This window comes from Dendrobates tinctorius, unplaced genomic scaffold (assembly GCF_039654945.1).
Source record: "Dendrobates tinctorius isolate UK_male_01 unplaced genomic scaffold, ASM3965494v1 ptg000209l, whole genome shotgun sequence".
In the NCBI taxonomy this organism is placed as follows: domain Eukaryota; kingdom Metazoa; phylum Chordata; class Amphibia; order Anura; family Dendrobatidae; genus Dendrobates; species Dendrobates tinctorius.
The window spans coordinates 2705148-2723603 of NW_027361876.1; the positions used below are offsets into that span (position 1 = coordinate 2705148).

The 18456-nt window shown below is 41.5% G+C and overlaps 1 protein-coding gene across 1 annotated transcript in view; it reads left to right on the forward strand.

The window, feature by feature from the left end:
* The window catches only part of SCAF11 (SR-related CTD associated factor 11), a 160619-nt gene that overhangs the window by 42866 nt on the left and 99297 nt on the right, over window positions 1-18456 (forward strand). The window contains exons 5-8 of the mRNA XM_073554244.1: window positions 11543-11628; window positions 12258-12310; window positions 12508-12542; window positions 17786-17880. Of these exons, the coding sequence (XP_073410345.1) occupies window positions 11543-11628; window positions 12258-12310; window positions 12508-12542; window positions 17786-17880 (269 nt within the window). The remainder of the gene's footprint in view (window positions 1-11542; window positions 11629-12257; window positions 12311-12507; window positions 12543-17785; window positions 17881-18456) is intronic.

Below are 18456 nucleotides of genomic sequence, written 5' to 3' on the forward strand. Positions count from 1 at the left end.
AATGAAAACTGGTGCCAATCTGACCAGTTACTCCTATGTTGCGTCATGACTTTAAAGCCCCCGTGCGGGTCGACTGACCTAGGTCACTGAAAGGTCACCCGACCCGCCGGCTGCAATTTCCATTCATTCATTTTGATCACTGTGATAAACTCTCACAGTGATCAAAATAAAATGAAAAGTAAATAACCCCCCCTTATCACCCCCATAGGCAGGAATAAACAATAAAATAAAGAAATTATTTTTATTTTTTTTTCCGTTAGGGTTGGAGAGAGGGTTAGGGTTGGAATGAGGGTTAGGCTTGTGGTTAGGGTTGCGTTGGGGTTAGGGTTATTGTTAGGGTTGGGATTAGGGTTAGGGATGTGTTGGGGTTAGGGCTGTGGTTAGGGGTGTGTTGGGGTTAGGATTGAAGTTAGAATTGAGGGGTTTCCACTGTTTAGGCACATCAGGGGGTCTCCAAACGCGACATGGTGCAACCATTGATTCCAGCCAATTTTGCGTTCAAAAAGTGCTTCCTCCCTTCCAAGCCCCGACGTGTGCCCAAACAGTGGTTTACCCCAACATATGGGGTATCAGCGTACTCAGGAAAAATTGCACAGCAACTTTGGGGGTCTAATTTCTCCTGTTACCCTTGGGAAAATAAAAAATTGGGGGCTAAAAAATTATTTTTGTGGAAAATGTTTTATTTTTTTTATTTTCACGTCTCTGCGTTATAAACTTCTGTGAAGCACTTGGGGGTTCAAAGTGCTCACCATGCATCTAGATAAGTTCCTTGGGGGGGTCTAGTTTCCAAAATGGGGTCACTTGTGGGGGGTTTCTATTGTTTAGGCACATCAGGGGCTCTGCAAACGTAACGACGACCGCAGACCATTCCATCAAAGTCTGCATTTCAAAACGTCACTACTTCCATTCCGAGCCCTTACGTGTGCCCAAACAATGGTTCCCCCCCATATATGGGGTACCAGCGTACTCGGGACAATCTGGACAACAACTTTTGGGGTCCAATTTATCCTGCTACTCTTGTGAAAATAAAAAATTGCGCACTAAAAAATAATTTTGAGGGGAGAAAAAATATTTTTTATTTTCACAGCTCTGCGTTATAAACTTTTGTGAAGCACCTGGGGGTTCAAAGTGCTCACTATGCATCTAGATAAGTTCCTTAGGGGGTCTAGTTTCCAAAATGGGGTCATTTGTGGGGGAGAGCCAATGTTTAGGCACACAGGGGCTCTCCAAACATGACATGGTGTCTAACGATTAGAAGTAATTTGCATTTCAAAAAGTCAAATGGCGCTCCTTCCCTATTGAGCCCTGCCGTGCACCCAAACAGTGGTCTCCCCCCCCCCCCCCACATATGGAGTACCAGCGTACTCAGGATAAACTGGACAACAACTTTTGTGGTCCAATTTCTCCTGTTAGCCTTGTGAAAAGTAAAAATGGCATGCTAAAATATCATTTTTGAGGGAAAAAAATTTTTTTATTTTCACTGCTCTGTGTTATAAACTTTTGTGAAGCACTTGGGGGTTCAAAGTGCTCACTACACATCTAGATAAGTTCCATAACAGGTTTAGTTTCCAAAATAGTGTCACTTGTGGGTGGAGCTCCAATGTTTAGGTACATATGGGCTCTCCAAACGCGACATGGCAACCGCTAAATATTCCAGCATATTTTCCATTCAAAAAGTCAAATGGCGCTCCTTCCCTTCTGAGCCCTGCCGTGCGCCCAAACAGTGGTTTATGACCACATATGAGGTATCGGTGTACTCAGGAGAAATTGCCCAACAAATTTTAGGATCCATTTTATCCTGTTGCCCATGTGAAAATGAAAAAATTGATGCTGAAAGAAAATTTTTGTTGGAAAAATTAAAAAGTCCATTTTTTCTTTCCAAATTGCTTTACTTCCTGTGAAACACCTGAAGGGTTAATCTTCTTGAATGTAGTTTTGAGTAGCTTGAGGGGTGCAGTTTTTAGAATGGTGTCACTTTTGGGTATTTTCTGCCATATAGACCCCTCAAAGTGACTTCAAATGTGAGGTGGTTCCTAAAAAAAAAAAAAAAAAAAAAAATGGTTTTGTAAATTTTGTTGTAAAAATGAGAAATCGCTGGTCAACTTTTAACCCTTATAACTTCCTAACAAAAAATATTTTGTTTCCAAAATTGTGCTGATGTAAAGTAGACATGTGGGAAATGTTATTTAGTAACTATTTTGTGTCACAGAACTCTCTGGTTTAACCCCTTAACCCCCAAGGGTGGTTTGCACGTTCATGACCGGGCCAATTTTTACAATTCTGACCACTGTCCCTTTATGAGGTAATAACTCTGAAACGCTTCCATGGATCCTGGTGATTCTGACATTGTTTTCTCGTGACATATTGTACTTCATGTTAGTGGTAAAATTTCATTCAAATAACTTGCATTTATTTGTGAAAAAAATGGAAATTTGGCGAAAATTTTGAAAATTTCGCAATTTTCCAACTTTGAATTTTTATGCCCTTAAATCAGAGATACGGCACACAAAAAACTTGATAAGTAACATTTCCCACATGTTTACTTTACATCAGCACAATTTTGAAACCAAAATTTTTTTTTTTGTTAGGAAGTTATAAGTGTTAAAAATTGACCAGCGATTTCTCATTTTTGCAACACCATTTTATTTTTACGGACCACATCACATTTGAAGACACTTTGAGGGGTCTATATGATAGAAAATACCCAAAAGTGACGCCATTCTAAAAACTGCACCCCTTAAGGTGCTCAAAACCACATTCAAGAAGTTTATTAACCCTTTAGGTGCGTCACAGGAATTTTTTTGAATATTTAAAAAAAAAAAAATGAACATCTAACTTTTTTTCACAAAAAAAATTCCTCAGGTTCAATTTTTTTTATTTTACAAAGGGTAACAGGAGAAATTGGACTGCAAAAGTTATTGTGCAATTTGTCCTGAGTACGCTGATACCTGATATGTAGGGGGAACCACTGTTTCGGCGCATGGCAGAGCTCAGAAGGGAAGGAGCGCCGTTTGACTTTTTCAATGCAAAATTGGCTGGAATTGAGATCGGACACCATGTCGAGATTGGAAAACCCCTGATGTACCAAAACAGTGGAAACCCCCGACAAATGACCCCATTTTGGAAACTAGACCCCCCAAGGAACTTAGCTAGATGTGTGGTGAGCACTTTGACCCCTCCAGTGCTTCACAGAAGTTTATAACGCCCGTGCGTGAAAATAAAAAATTTGTATTTTTTCCACAAACATGATCAATTAGTCCCCAATTTTTTTTATTTTCCCAAGGGTAACAGGAGAAATTGAACCCCAAAAGTTGTTGTCCAATTTGTCCTGAGTACGCTGACACCCCATATGTGGGAGAAAACTACTGTATGGGCCCAAGTTGGGGCTCGGAAGGGAAGTAGTGACGTTTTGGAATGCAGAGTTTGGTGGAATGGTCTGCGGGTGTCATTTTGCCTTTGGAGAGCCCCTAATGTACCTAAACAGTGGAAACCCCCACAAATGACCCAATTTTGGAAACTAGACCCCCCCACGGAACTTATCTAGATGTGTGGTGAGCACTTTGAACCCCCAAGTGCTTCACAGAAGTTTATAACGCCCGGGCGTGAAAATAAAAAAATCATTTTTTTCCATAAATGATATTTTTGCCCCCAATTATTTATTTTCCTAACGGTAACAGGAGAAATTGGACCCCAAAAGTTGTCTTGCAATTTGTCCTGAGTAGGCTGATACCCTACATGTGGGGGTAAAACACTGTTTGGGTGCATGGCAGAGCTTGGAAGGGAAGGAGCACCATTTGACCTTTTCAACTCAGAATTGGCTGGAATTGAGATCAGACGCCATGTTGCATTTGGAGAGCACCTGACGTGCCCAAACAGTGGAAACCCCCCAATTCTAACTCCAACCCTAACGCCAACACACCCCTAGCCCTAACCCTAGCCTGTTATGAGCTCATTTTCTGCTCCACCAGTTGAGTTCTCCTTCCGTTCTCCCTCTGGTGGTGACAGGAGGTAGTGAGGTTGGTTTAATTGGTAGTGATCTGTCACCTGGTGAGGAAGATAGTAATTGGATATCTGGAGTATCAGACCGTAAAAGATGTTATGGTGGGATTTCCTGTTCCCTCTGGTCTGGATGGCTCTATGTCATCAGCCATTCAAGTTGATCGGCGTTTACGTGAACGTAAAACTACACGGGAGGCGCTGCCACCTTTTGAACAAATGTCAGAACCGATGCAATGTGATGGGGTTTTGTCTAGGGCGCAACGTCGGGAGTTTAGAAGGCGTAATAAGCTGTGTTTTTTCTGTGGAGACGCCTTTCTTACTATTTCTGTGTGCCCTAAACAAGAGAAACGTTTTGCACACACATTTGCTGTGGGCAGTGTACAACCTAAGTTCCTTTTGGCAATTACTCTGATCTGCTCCTTGTCCACTTTTTCCACTAAGGCTTTTGTGGATTCTGGAGCAGCTCTGAATCTGATGGATTTGGACTTTGCTAAACATTGTGGTTTGTCCATGACACCTCTGCAGATGCCTATTCCTTTGAGGGGTATTGATGCTTCTCCTTTGGCGGAGAATAAACCTCAGTTTTGGACCCAGGTGATAATGCGAGTTGCCCCAGACCACCAAGAAAATTGTAAATTTTTGGTGCTGCATAATTTGCATGATACTATTGTTCTGGGTTTCCCCTGGTTGCAAACTCATAACCCAGTTTTGGATTGGAGATCTGTGTCTGGGGTGAGTTGGGGTTGTCAGTGTGTTCTTAGGGACGCTCCTGTTTTCTCCACCTCTCCTCAGTCTCATGATATTCCTGATTATCTGGCTGATTTCTCTGATGTGTTTAGTGAGAGTAAGTCTGCGTCTTTGCCCCCTCATAGGAGTTATGACTGTGCAATTGAGTTGATGCCTGGGTGTAAATTTCCCAAGGGTCGGCTTTTCAACTTATCTGTACCCGAATATGTTGCTATGCGATCCTATATTAAGGAGTCGTTGGAGAAGGGTCATATTAGACCATCCTCGTCACCTTTAGGTGCTGGGTTTTTTTTGTGGCCAAGAAAGATGGTTCATTAAGACCGTGTATTGATTATCGTTCCCTTAACAAGATGACGGTTAAATATCAGTACCTGTTACCTCTGATGTCTGATTTATTCTCCAGAGTTAAGAGTGCCTGCTAGTTTACTAAGCTTGACCTCAGGGGGGCATATAATCTTATTCGCATCAAGCACGGGGATGAATGGAAGACGGCATTTAATACTCCGGAGGGACATTTTGAGTACCTGGTGATGACTTTTGGGCTCTCTAATGCCCCTTCTGTCTTCCAGTCCTGTATGAATGATATTTTCTGAGACTTCGTGGATAAGTTTTTGATCATCTATCTGGATGATATTTTGATCTTTTCCAGTGATTGGGATTCCCATGTGGAACATGTCCGGACTGTGTTCCGGATTTTGAGAGAGAATTCCCTGTTTGTTAAGGGATCGAAATGTCTCTTTGGTGTACAGAGGAATTCATTTTAGGGATTTATCTTATCTCCATCGACTATTGAAATGGACCCGGCCAAGGTAGAGGCCATTTATGATTGGGTTCAGCCTACTTCTTTGAAGGCCCTCCAGAAGTTTTTGGGTTTTGCTAATTTCTATCGTAAATTTATAGGTAATTTTTCTAGTATTGTCAAACCACTGACTGATCTGACCAAGAAGGGAGCTGATGTGCTGAATTGGTCTCCTGAGGCCGTCAGGAGCTTAAGCGGAGATTTACTTCAGCTCCAGTTTTACGGCAACCTGATGTCTCGGCTAGATGGGCCTTGTTTTTCATGCGTTTTAATTTTGTGGTCTCTCTTCTTCCTGGCACTAAGAATGTTAAGGCAGACGACCTTTCTAGGAGTTTCTTAGCTGATTCTCTTAATGTGACCGAGCCTACTACTATCCTAGGTGAGGGGGTAGTTCTTTCATTTCGCCCGATTTGAGACGCGCCCTGGAGGAATTTCAGGAGGATAAACCTGAGCGTTGCCCTATGGGAAGATTGTATGTTCCTGACCAGTGGAGAAAGAGAGTGATGTCTGAAGTCCACTTCTCCGCATTGGCTGGTCATCCAGGTATTTTTGGTACCAGAGATTTGGTGAGTCGGTTGTTTTGGTGGCCTGCCTTATCTCGTGATGTCAGGAAATTTGTACAGTCCTGTGGGACTTGTTCTCGGTCTAAACCCTGTTCTCAATCTAGTGGGTTGCTGATGCCCCTTCCTGTACCCAAGAGGCCATGGACTCATATCTCAATGGATTTTATTTCTGATCTTCCTGTCTCTCAGAGAATGACTGTTATCTGGGTAATTTGTGATAGATTTTCGAAGATGGTCCATCTTGTACCACTCCCAAAGTTGCCATCTTCCGCTGAGTTGGTACCCTTGTTTTTACAACAGGTGGTTCGGTTACACGGGATTCCTGAGAACATTGTGTCCGATAGAGGGGTTCAGTTTGTTTCCAGATTTTGGAAAGCCTTTTGTTCCAATCTGGGATTTCGGTTATCCTTCTCCTCTGCGTTTCATCCCCTGACCAATGGGCAGACTGAGAGAACAAACCAGACCCTGGAGTCTTATTTAAGATGTTTTATATCTGCTGATCAAGATGATTGGGTCTCATTTTTGCCCTTGGCCGAATTTGCGCTGAACAATAGAGCTAGTTCTGCCACTTTGTCACCCTTTTTCTGTAATTTTGGGTTTCATTCTCGATTCTCTTCAGGGCAAGTGGAATCTTCGTCCTGACCAGGTGTGGACACTGTGGTTGTGAGAATGCAGCAGATATGGGACCAAGTGGTGGATAAATTGTCACTCTCTCAGGAAAAGGCCCAGCGTTTTTCCAACCGGCATAGGACCATTGGTCCCCGGTTTAAAGTGGGTGATAAGGTTTGGTTGTCGTCTAAGAATATTCCTATGAAGGTTGCATCTCCAAAATTTAAGCCAAGATTTATTGGACCTTTATAGGATTTTGGAGATTCTTAATCCTGTTTCTTTTCGATTGGCTCTTCCAGTTACGTTCAAAATCCATAACGTATTTCACAAATCACTGTTGAAGAGGTTTGTTGAGCCAGTAGTTCCTGTGGCGGCACCTCCTGACCCTGTATTGGTTAAAGGCAATATGGAATATGAGGTAGAGAAAATATTGGATTCTCGTTTGGTTAGACGGAGACTCCAGTATTTGGTCAAATATAAGGGTCATGGCCAGGAGGATAATTCTTGGGTCTCTGCCTCTGATATTCATGCCAATAAATTGGTTCGTGCTTTTCACCGGGCCCATCCTGATCGGCCTGGTGGCATGGATGAGGGTTCGGTGACCCCTCTTCAAGGGGGGGTACTGTTATGAGCTCATTTTCTGCTCCACCAGTTGAGAGTTCTCCTTCCGATCTCCCTCTAGTGTTGATAGGAGGTAGTGAGGTTGGTTTAATTGGTAGTGATCTGCCACCTGGTGAGGAAGATAACGATTGGATCTCTGGAGTATCAGACTGGATATAAGACAGCTGACGCCCTATCCTGGTGCTGGTGATTCAGTCTGCTTCTCAGTTCTTGGACTCAGCTCTGTTCCAGTCTTCTCAAGTTAAGTTTGTTTTTGCTAATGTTCACACTTGCTCTTGTTGGCCAATTCAGTTTTTTGGGTAGTCAGCCAGCCCAGCTGGGCTGTGCTGAATTTCCACTCTTATTTATCTGTATTTGCCAATTTGCCTTTTTTTGTCCCTTATTAGATTGGCCTCTTTTTGCGCTGTCTCAGAATATTTCAGAGTGCTGATATAGTGGGAGAAGTCTAGTGACTTCAGGGTTAATTTTGCTATCAGTTGTGTTGGACATTATTTTTGGTAGGGTTTTTGGCAGATTGCAGACAGTTTCTTTCCTTTCCTGTCCTTTCTAGTTAGTTTGGCCCCACCGTTTGCTCAGCCTATTTTCCTGCCTTTGTTTGTGTTTTCATCTTTTTTCGCCGTCAGTACATGTGGGGGGGCTGTCTTTCCTTTGGGGTCTGCTCTGGGGCAGTTAGTTTTCCTCTTTTCCTGCTTTAGGCTTATTTAGCTCTCCGGTTGTGACGAGGCGTCTAGGGCCACCGTAAGAACGCTCCACGACTACTACTAGTTGCGTGGTTAGGATCAGGGGTCTGCAGTCTGCATAGTTAACCAACCTCTTTGGTTTTCTGAGACAGCGTGTGTTGTTTTTTATTTCCTCCTCGGCGACCCATTCATAACTCTAGCCCTGGCCCTAACCCTAGCCGTAACCCTAATGGGAAAATGGAAATAAATACATTTTCTTTTAATTTTATTATTTTTCCCTTACTAAGGGGGTGATAACGGGGGGTTTGATTTACTATTTATGGCGGTTTTTATGTTTGGCAGCTGTCACACTCTAAAAGACGCTTTTTTATTGTAAAAATAGTTTTTGCATCACTACATATTGAGAGCTATAATTTTTCCGTATTTTGACCCACCGAGTCATGTGAGGTCTTATTTTTTGCTGGACGAGTTGACGTTTTTATTGGTACCATTTTCGGGCACGTGACATTTTTTGATCGCTTTTTATTCCGATTTTTGGGACGCAGAATGAATAAAAACCAGCGTTTCATGAATTTCTTTTAGGGGGGTGCGTTTACACCATTCCGCGTGCGGTAAAATTGATAAAGCGGTTTTATTCTTCGGGTCACTACGGTTACAGCGATACCTCATTTAGGTAGTTTTTTTTATGTTTTGTCGGTTTTATGCAATGAAAACTATTTTATATAAAAAATAATTGTTTTTGCAACGCTTTATTCTGCGAGCTGTAACTTTATTTTTTCGCTGATGATGCTGTTTGGCGGCTCGTTTTTTTGCGGGACAAGATGACGTTTTCAGCGGTACTATGGATATTTATATGCGTCTTTTTGATCGCGCGTTATTGCACTTTTTGTTTGGCGGTATGATAATAAATCATTATTTTTTGCTTCGTTTTTTATTTAAGGGATTCGCTAAAGGGGTTAACTAATGGGACAGTTTTATAGGGCAGGTCGTTACGGATGCGGCAATACCTAATGTGTACTTTTTATTTTATTTTTTTTAATTTCCAAAAAATGGATTTATTGGGGGAATTTTTTTTTCTAATTTATTTGGCGATTTTTTAAAAAAAATTATTTTAACACTTTTTTTTTTACTTTATTACATAGTCCCAGGTGGGACATCACTGTCCTGTGACAGATCGCCATCTTGGATTTGGTGGCCTGCAGGGAAGGAGCCCCCCCCCCCCGCATCAGCGCTGCACATTGCGCTGCTGTGGGGGGCTCAGGGAAGCACGGAGGGAGCCCCCTCCCTGCCGATGCTTCCCTTTAACCCCCGGTACAAGAGGATAACGTGTCGGGGGCGGTCCGTGACCGCCCCTGACACAGTGTGCCGGGTGTCAGCTGTGATAATTAGCTGACACCCGGCCGCAATCAGCTTCACTCACCACGTGGGCGCCGCTTATCGCTGAGACGTACTATCCCGTCCATGGGCATAGGGGCCCGGGTCCCAGGGACGGGATAGTACGTCTGATGTCAGGAAGGGGTTTACAGAATAAAAATTCAAAATTTGAAAATTGCGAAATTTTATAAATTTTTGCCAAATTTCTGATTTTTTTTCACAAATGAACACAAAAATTATCGAACTACATTTACCACTAACATGAAGCCCAATATGTCACGAAAAAACAATCTCGGAATCGCTAGGATCCGTTGAAACGTTCCTGAGTTATTACCTCATAAAGGGACACTGGTCAGAATTGCAAAAGATGGCCTGGTCATTAAGGTCAAAATAGGCTTGGTCATGAAGGGGTTAAGGCTTATTTTTTAAATTTTTCTCATCCCCATTCAAGTGAGATCTGTATTAAAGACCCCACTCCCCTTCTGTGATCGGCGAACAAAACTTTTGACCGCTTAAAGTGGTTGTCCGGCTTTTCACATAATCTCAGTGCATATCTGGGCTGCAGAATGCTGACAAGTAATTTACCTTCTGTGGCCAGTCTGCACGATTTCCAAAATATCATCTCTTGCTTGTAAGAAAAACGTCCAGGGGGGGTGTGTTCTGGCATTGAAATGAGAACTGGTCGTTTCCTCCTACTCTACTAAAAACCTTCCCTCTATAGCAACAACACCACCCTCCATAGCAACAGGCCCTCCCCGACCACATGAACAAGCCCTCCTTGCACAGTAACAAATCCTCCCCCTCTAGCAGCCTCAGTGCAGAGAGCAGAACAACCCAGCTGCTCCTCCCCCAGACACACACTGAACAGTGATCTATGGAAAGTGAAACTAGTGAGGAGGAAACGACCAGTTCTCATTTCAACGCCAGAACACACCCCCCCTGGATGTTTTTCTTAACAAGCAAGAGATGATATCTAGCAAACCCTGCAAACTGGCCACAGAAGGTAAATTACTTATCGTCAGCATTCTGCAGCCCAGATATGCACTGAGATTATGTGAAAAGCCCGGACAACCCCTTTAAGCATTGCTAACTTTGTCCTTCAGGACGTGCATATTTTTACGTGCTTTGGCTTATTGCATTGCAATGGTTATAATGTCTCTTTGAAACCTTTTTTTTTCCCCACAAAGGGGACTTTTTTAAATTATATTATAATGGTTTGGAATACATACATCTATTGTAAAAATGCACAGGAAGATTTTGAGGTATATGTAAGGTATGACCTAATACAGAATCACTGGCAGGCTTGTCTTGGACCAAGAGCTGTCTCTTTATACCATCAACTTTGAGAAGCTACTTCCAAAGATGATCAGCGGATAAAAGGAGCTATCCCTTTATGATTCTATAGTCTAAATACCAGCTTCAAGTACCATACATTTATTGTTATGAGCTGGAAGCTTTAGGGTATGTGCACACTTTGCGGTTTCTGCTGCGTTTCCGCAGCGGTTTTGGCTCTGCAGAAACGCAGCAGATTCTGCTGCGTTGTACAGTACCTTTATTTCCTATGAAAATAAAAAAAAGCTGTGCACATGCTGCGTTTTTTTCCGCTCGGTTTTGCTGTGGTTTTCAAAACGCAGCATGTCAATTGTTCGGTGCAGAAACGCTGCAGTTTTACACCTCATCCAATATGAGGTGTAAAACCCCAGGGCAAAACCGCAGATAAACCGCAGGACTTTGTCCTGCGGATTTACCTGCGGTTTTCTCTACAAAAGTAGATGGTCAGTGTACTAGCATTTGAGAAAATTCTTGTTCCCGTTTGCCAGCCTGTGTAATTATGCTGAGTCATTTGATGTATGAGTGTAATGTTCGTGGTTTTTTTTTTTTTTAGTGATCTGTTCATTTATGCAAGCAAAAATAAAATCTTATCAAAACAGGAGATATTCCCCCCCCCCCATAATGTATTTTATGAGGACAGGACTATAATAATCATTCTGTCCTGACATTGTCTCACAGCCTGGTGAAGAGACTTAGTATTGTTGCTCTGTAAGGAGCATTAACGACATGTTTTTTATGCACCAAAGTAAAGACAACTTGCTTTTCATTATGACGTAGCAGTACATTGATTACTGTTTTTGTCTTTTTCCACTGTTAAGATCAGCGTTAAGGAAAGAAGACCAAGGGAAAACCTGAGTTGTGATCAGACGTTAAAATACTGTACAAAAGGGAAGCTTTGTTTCAGGTCAGTGTGAATAAGTAATGGTTATCAAGTCCACATGATTTGATTGATCGATAGTCCCGATTTGAAATAAAACAATGGGTAAATTATTTGCCCACACAATAGATCGGGAGTTATGCCAAAATAAACTCTAAATTACAAATAAAACCATAATTTACACTAGTTACTCTAGGTCTCTGGGAGCTTTTAATTTATATTTTATTTATTTCTTTGTTTTTTGTTTTTTTTACTTAAAATTGAATAAAGAAGATTGATGATTTCGTTCTTTCACGGTCTTTGTGTAAATGGCAAGCTCACATCAATGTCATAGATGGTGTAAAGGGTCTGAAATTTATTTGTTGGACCAAATTCTATCAGACTTTATCACCTATCCAGTGGGTACAGGATAAATGTCCTTCGTGGGAATAAAAATACACAACAAAGGCAGATATTGTCCCCCACAGGAAACTTATAACAAATGGCACGAATTCTATAGTCTGAGGTTCACAGTATGTGAAAGAGTGTTAAAAAAAACAAATGTAAAAATTTCCGTAGAAGTAGATACATGTAAACTCAAATATTTCTCCTTTAAATGTGGGCATCTTTATTATGGTTGGAGAGGTGTAATGATCTGAACACTCTCATTTCTACAGAGTCTATGTAAAAGACGACGCAGGTGAGGTTGTAACTCCAAAGCTAGAACAGGGTAAGTTTTGAGAATGCGTACTAGATTGCCGTTTCATAGATTACAGAATGTAGCATTGACCTAAATGAGCTGACAAATTGTCCAGCAGATGAGTAGTATATGGTTAAACACAACACAATGGAAGCCACAGTCAAGTGGAGCTATCTTTTTGATTTCCTGTTGTACAACTACTTACTTTTGCTTTGTTTTCTTTATAGAATGTCTGGACAATAAAGCCAAGCCTGAAATGGAGGTAAGATAAATTCCATAAAGTTGATCAAACATCTACTGGCTATTCTTTTCTGCCCACTCACAACCACTCAGAGAATGGTAAATTTATTAATTCATTAGAATTTTTTGCTATGATTTTTCTTTTCTCCGTCACCTAAGTCAAATGGTGTTACCACTAGTGATGAGCGATTATACTCGTTACTCAAGACTTTCCCGAGCATGCTCGAGTGATCTCATAGTATTTGGATGTGCTCGGAGATTTTGTTTCTGTCGCTGTATCTGCATGATTTGAGGCTGCTATCCAGTCTGAATACATGTGTGGATTGCCTGTTTCTTAGGAATTCCCCACATGTATTGAGGCTGTCAAGCAGCCCCAAATCATGCAGATACAGCGACAAACTAAATCTTCAAGCACATCCAAATACTTGGAGATCACCCGAGCATGCTTAGGAAATCTCGAGTAACATCATCATACTCGCTCATCACTAGTGACCACAAAAAAAAACTCCTCATAAGACAGTGTTCACACTTCGGTGTGACTTTAGTGATCCTAACATCGGACTCTGTAACGCTTAAAGTGGGGCAGTTGTGCGTATGCTCTGTCCTCCCCTCAATTCATTGCCTAAGTAACTGCTGAGATTGGCTATTTCCTGTTGTCTCCTTGACAGTGAATGGAGTAGCTGTCGGGCGTGCCCATCTGTGCTCCACTGAAGATAGGGCTGCACAGCCATAGGCAATACCTTGTGCAGTTTTACTTTGTGGGGACGGGAATAAGACTTTAATATTCAAAATGTGTCTGTTGATTTAGAACGAAAGAATAAGCTCTATATGCGTATTTTTTTTTCTTCTTTTACTTGTAAACCTTGACACATAATTTTATCTTAGACAAAATGCAAATTAGTCAGGTTAATCTGCCTTCTATGTGCATCGGTGATGCTAAGAATCAGTTTTGGACATGTAATTCCTTTTTTTGAGTAGACAAATACAATGTTCGACCATTGTTCAATTTGCTAGTTTAGGGTGAGTGCACACAGTGCGGATTGAGCTGCGGATTTTTCCGCGTGGATTTGCAAGTAAATCCGCAGGTAAAATGACCTGCGGTTTATCTGTGGATTTGTCTGCGGTTTGCCCCTGCGTTTTGACACCTGTACAATGGAACAGGTGTCAAACTGCTGCAGAATCCGCCGAAAGAATTGACATGCTGCGGATTTAAAATCCATTGATTAGCATTGTACTGTACAGAGGCAAATCCGCAGCAGAATCCGCACCGTGTGAACAAGCCCTTAATTAATTTTAAAGAGGTTTTGAGAAACACCTGTGTTCCACATCTGCAGTTTGCATGCCATCCTTTTCTCTCCCTCGCTAGGTCCAGCCCTGAGTCTCTTGATGGTGCTCCCGATGTCTGTTGTCTGCAGAGCGGACATCACGTAGACACCACTTCCACCAATAAGTGAGCTCAGCAGTTCTTACAGAGTTGTTGGCACAAGCCCCTCAAAGCCACATAACTCACGGATTGGCTACATCACTGCAGACAATAAGACACTGGAAACATCAAAGAAGGGATTGTGCCGGACCCTGGGAGGAAAAATGAAAGCATGTTTTGTTTTTTGTTTGTTTTTTTGCTGCTGGTTGACGGGGTTTTTTTTGTAGCCGGATAGCCTTTTTATTTATTATTATTTATTTATATAGCACCATTGATTCCATGGTGCTGTACATGAGAAGGGGTTACATACACATTACAGATATCACTTACAGTAAACAAACTAACAATGACAGACTGATACAGAGGGGAGAGAGGACCCTGCCCTTTCGGGCTTACAAGCTACAGGATGGTGGGGAAGGAGACAGTAGGTTGGAGGGTTGCAGCAGTTCGGGTGTTGGTTGAGGTGATATCACCGGTAGTGGTGATAGAGAATCATAGAATCGTAGAGTTGGAAGGGACCTCCTGGGCCATCTTGTCCAACCACCTGCTCAAAGCAGGTTTCGCTAAATCATCCCAGTCAGATGTCTGTCCAGCCTCTGTTTGAAGACTTCCATTGAAGGAGAACTCGCCACTTCTCGTGGCAGCCAGTTCCACTCATTTATCACTCTAACTGTCAAAAAGTTTTTTCTAATATCTAATCTGTGTCTCCTCCCATTCAGTTTCATCCCATTGCTTCTAGTCTTTCCATGTGCAAATGAGAATAAAGATGATCCTTCTACAATGTGACAGCCCTTTAGATATTTGTAGACAGCTATTAAGTCTCCTCTCAGTCTTCTCTTTTGCAAGCTAAACAATCCGAAATCCTGCAACCTTTCCTCATAAGACAGGGTTTGCAGACCGGTCACCATTCTGGTTGCTCTTTTCTGAACTTGCTCCAGTTTGTTGTCTTTTTTTAAAATGTGGTGCCCAAAACTGAACACAATATTCCAGATGAGGTCTGACCAAAGAGGAGTAGAGGGAAATAATGACTTCACGTGATCTAGACTGTATGCTTCTGTTAATACATCCTAGAATTGCATTTTGCCTTTTTTGCTGCTGCATCACACTGTTGACTCATATTCAGTCTGTGATCTATTAGTATACACAAGTCTTTTTCACATGTGCTGTTGCTTAGGCCTATTCCTCCCATTCAGTATATGCGTTTTTTCATTTTTATTGCCCAGATGTAGTACTTTTCATTTTTCCCTGTTAAAAACCATTCTGTTAGTTGCTGCCCACTTCTCCAGTTTATTTATATGTTTTTGAATCCTCTCTCTCTCTTCTCTAGTATTAGCTATCCCTCCTAGCTTTGTGTCATCAGCAAATTTAATCAGTTTACCCTCAATTCCTTCATCTAAGTCATTGATAAAGATGTTGAACAATACAGGGCCCAGGACAGAGCCCTGTGGTACCCCACTTGAGACATTCTTCCAACTGGATGTGCAGCCATTTACGACCACTCTTTGGGTCCGATCACTAAGCCAGTTATGAATCCACCTAACAGATGCCTTGTCCATTCCATACTTAGTCATTTTTTCAATAAGGATTGTATGAGATACTTTGTCAAATGCTTTGCTGAAGTCAAGATATACTATATCTACAGCATTTCCTTGATCCACCCAATCAGTGATTCCGTCATAGAAGGAAATTAAGTTAGTCTGATGTGACTTATTAGTTACAAACCCATGCTGACTCTGTTTAATCACTTCATTCTTATCCAGGTACTGACATACATGTTGTTTAATAGTTTGTTCGAAGATCTTTCCTGGTATAGAAGTCAGACTCACCGGCCTATAGTTGCCTGGGTCCACCTTCTTCCCCTTTTTGAAGATAAGAACAACATTTCCTCTTCTCCAGTCTTCTGGGACTTCTCCTGTTCTCCAAGAATTTTCAAAGATTATGGAGAGGGGTTCAAAAATTTCTTCTGCTATCTCCTTCAGTACTCTGGGGTGTAATTCATCTGGACCTGGAGACTTGAATTCATTTAGGTTAGCTAAGTGTTTCCTCACTATCTTTGTTTATAGATATCCTGGATTCTTCTATTCCCTTAATAGGACAGTGAAGAACAGTTGATGTTACATTTCCTTTCTGAGAGAAAACAGATGCAAAATAGGAATTTAAAAGTTCGGCCTTCTCAACATCCTGTCTTACCATTTCATCATTTTCATCCTGTAAAAATCCTATAGCATCTTTGACTTTTCTTTTACTTTTGACATATCCCCAAAATCCTTTATTATTGCTTTTGACATCTCTTGCAAGCCTCAATTCATTGTCAGCTTTAGCTAATCTGATTTGTGCCCTGCAGGTTCTGCAGACAACATTATATTCTTCTTTAGATATGCCTCCCTCTTTCCATTTTATAAACATTTTTTTCTTCCTTTTTAGCATGTGCTTAAGTTCTGTGTTCATCCATCCTGGCTTCCTTAAATGCTTCCTATTCTTCCCTCTTTTCGGAATTGTTAACAATTGTGCTTTGAGAATTTCATTTTTCAAGATTTCCCATCCTTCCTGGACATTTTTGTCTTTAAGGATATCCAGCCATTGGATCCCCCCAATTCTCTTTCTGAATCCCTTAAAATCTGCCTTTCTGAAATCTAACCTTGATGTTTGAGTCAAGAAGGAGGTAGCGGGGTCATTGCAGGCTGTAGGCTTTCTTGAAGAGGTGGGTTTTCAGGTTCCGTCTGAAGGATCCAAATGTGGTTGATAGACGGACTTGTTGGGGCAAAGAATTCCAGAGAATAGGGGCTATTCGGGAGAAGTCTTGGAGGCGGTTGGGTGAGGAGTGAATAAGTGTGGAGGAGAGAAGTAGGTCTTGACATGACCGGAGATTACGTGAGGGAAGGTATCGGGAGATTAGTTCAGAGACATATGGGGGAGACAGGTTATAGATGGTCTTGTAGGTCAGTATTAGTAAATTGAACTGGATACGCTGAGGGAATGGGAGCCAGTGAAGAGATTTGCAGAGGGGAGAAGCGGAGGAGTAGCGAGGAGAGAGATGAATTAGTCGGGCGGCAGAGTTAAGGATGGACTGGAGAGGTGCGAGGGTGTTAGCAGGGAGGCCACAGAAAAGGATGTTGCAGTAGTCGAGGCAGGAGATGATGAGGGCATGCACAAGCATTTTAGTAGATTGAGGGTAGAGGAAAGGACGGATTCTGGAAATATTTTTGACCTGGAGGCGACAGAAGGTAGAAAGAGCTTGGATGTGCGGTTTGAAGGACAGGGCAGAGTCAAAGGTTACTCCGAGGCAGCGGACTTCTGGTACTGGGGAAAGTGTGATGTCATTAATTGTTATAACTAGGTCGGGTAAGGAGGATCTGTGAGATGGAGGAAAGATGATGAGTTCAGATTTGTCTTTTAAAGGTATTTGACAAACATTTTTAATCTAGAATGAAAACAATGCATAGAAACCCTACAGTAAGTAAATAGTAACACTTGGTAACCAAGTACGCTGTTTAAAAAAAAAAAAAATCAAAGCATAAAAACTATCCAGCCATTAGAAGGTTTACCCAATTAGGAAGGTCCTTATATTTTGCCTAATTATGTGCCAGAAAGTCTCAAAATAAACAGGGACCTAGTTGGACCTGTGCCTGTCTGTTTTACACCTACCTGCTGGGTAGTTAAAGGTACGCAGACCAAAGAGGTGGCCACACTCCCAAAACATACTGAACACAAGTAGCTGAACCTAGAAGACAGTCAGGCACAGGTCTACTAACTGATCTGATTGACTCTGGCGTAAAAACTGCAAAAGTCACAGTTGCCAACATTTTAAGAACTCTTATGACCAATAATGTTTGTTTCCACAGATCATGAGAATGAGCTGCTCTAACTGTATTACTGGAGATATCATTGCTACATGTCCTTTCACCTTTTCTGAGGCAACTCCATGTTTTAATAATCGGTAAGTACTTTTTTTTTTCATTAGTTTAAGGCTATGTTCACACTTTGTGGTTTTTAATGCAAATTATAAGCTGCATTTTACAGTACCAGGAAAAGCAAGGAGATGTCAGAAATCTCGTGCATACATTATTATTTTTTTTTTTTCTAACCAATTTGGAAAACTGTAGCATGTCATTTCTCTTAGCGTTTTTGCAGCGTTTTTGCAGCGTTTTTTCACCCATGGAAATCAGTGAGTAAGTGCAAAAAAAATGCAGGTATCAGGTTTTGGTGCAAAAACCATAAGTAAGTTGCATGATGACTTTTTTTGGGGGTGCACTAAACTTTATCAGCATGCACACAAAACCATGGAAATGCAACAAAATCTGCTTTTTGTAAGCTGCTTCTTTACTGCCAAGAGAGCAGGTTTTGCCTGCCGAAAAAAAACACAGCAAAAACGCAAAGTGTGAACTTAGCCTTAAAAGTCACATATTTTCTTTACCATTGTGTTTACAGGTAGAGTAGCTCTTAAATGTTGTACTTGAAATTTAAAAGAGGTTATCTGAGAAATTAAAGTGAAAAAGTAAATAGTTTAAATCAC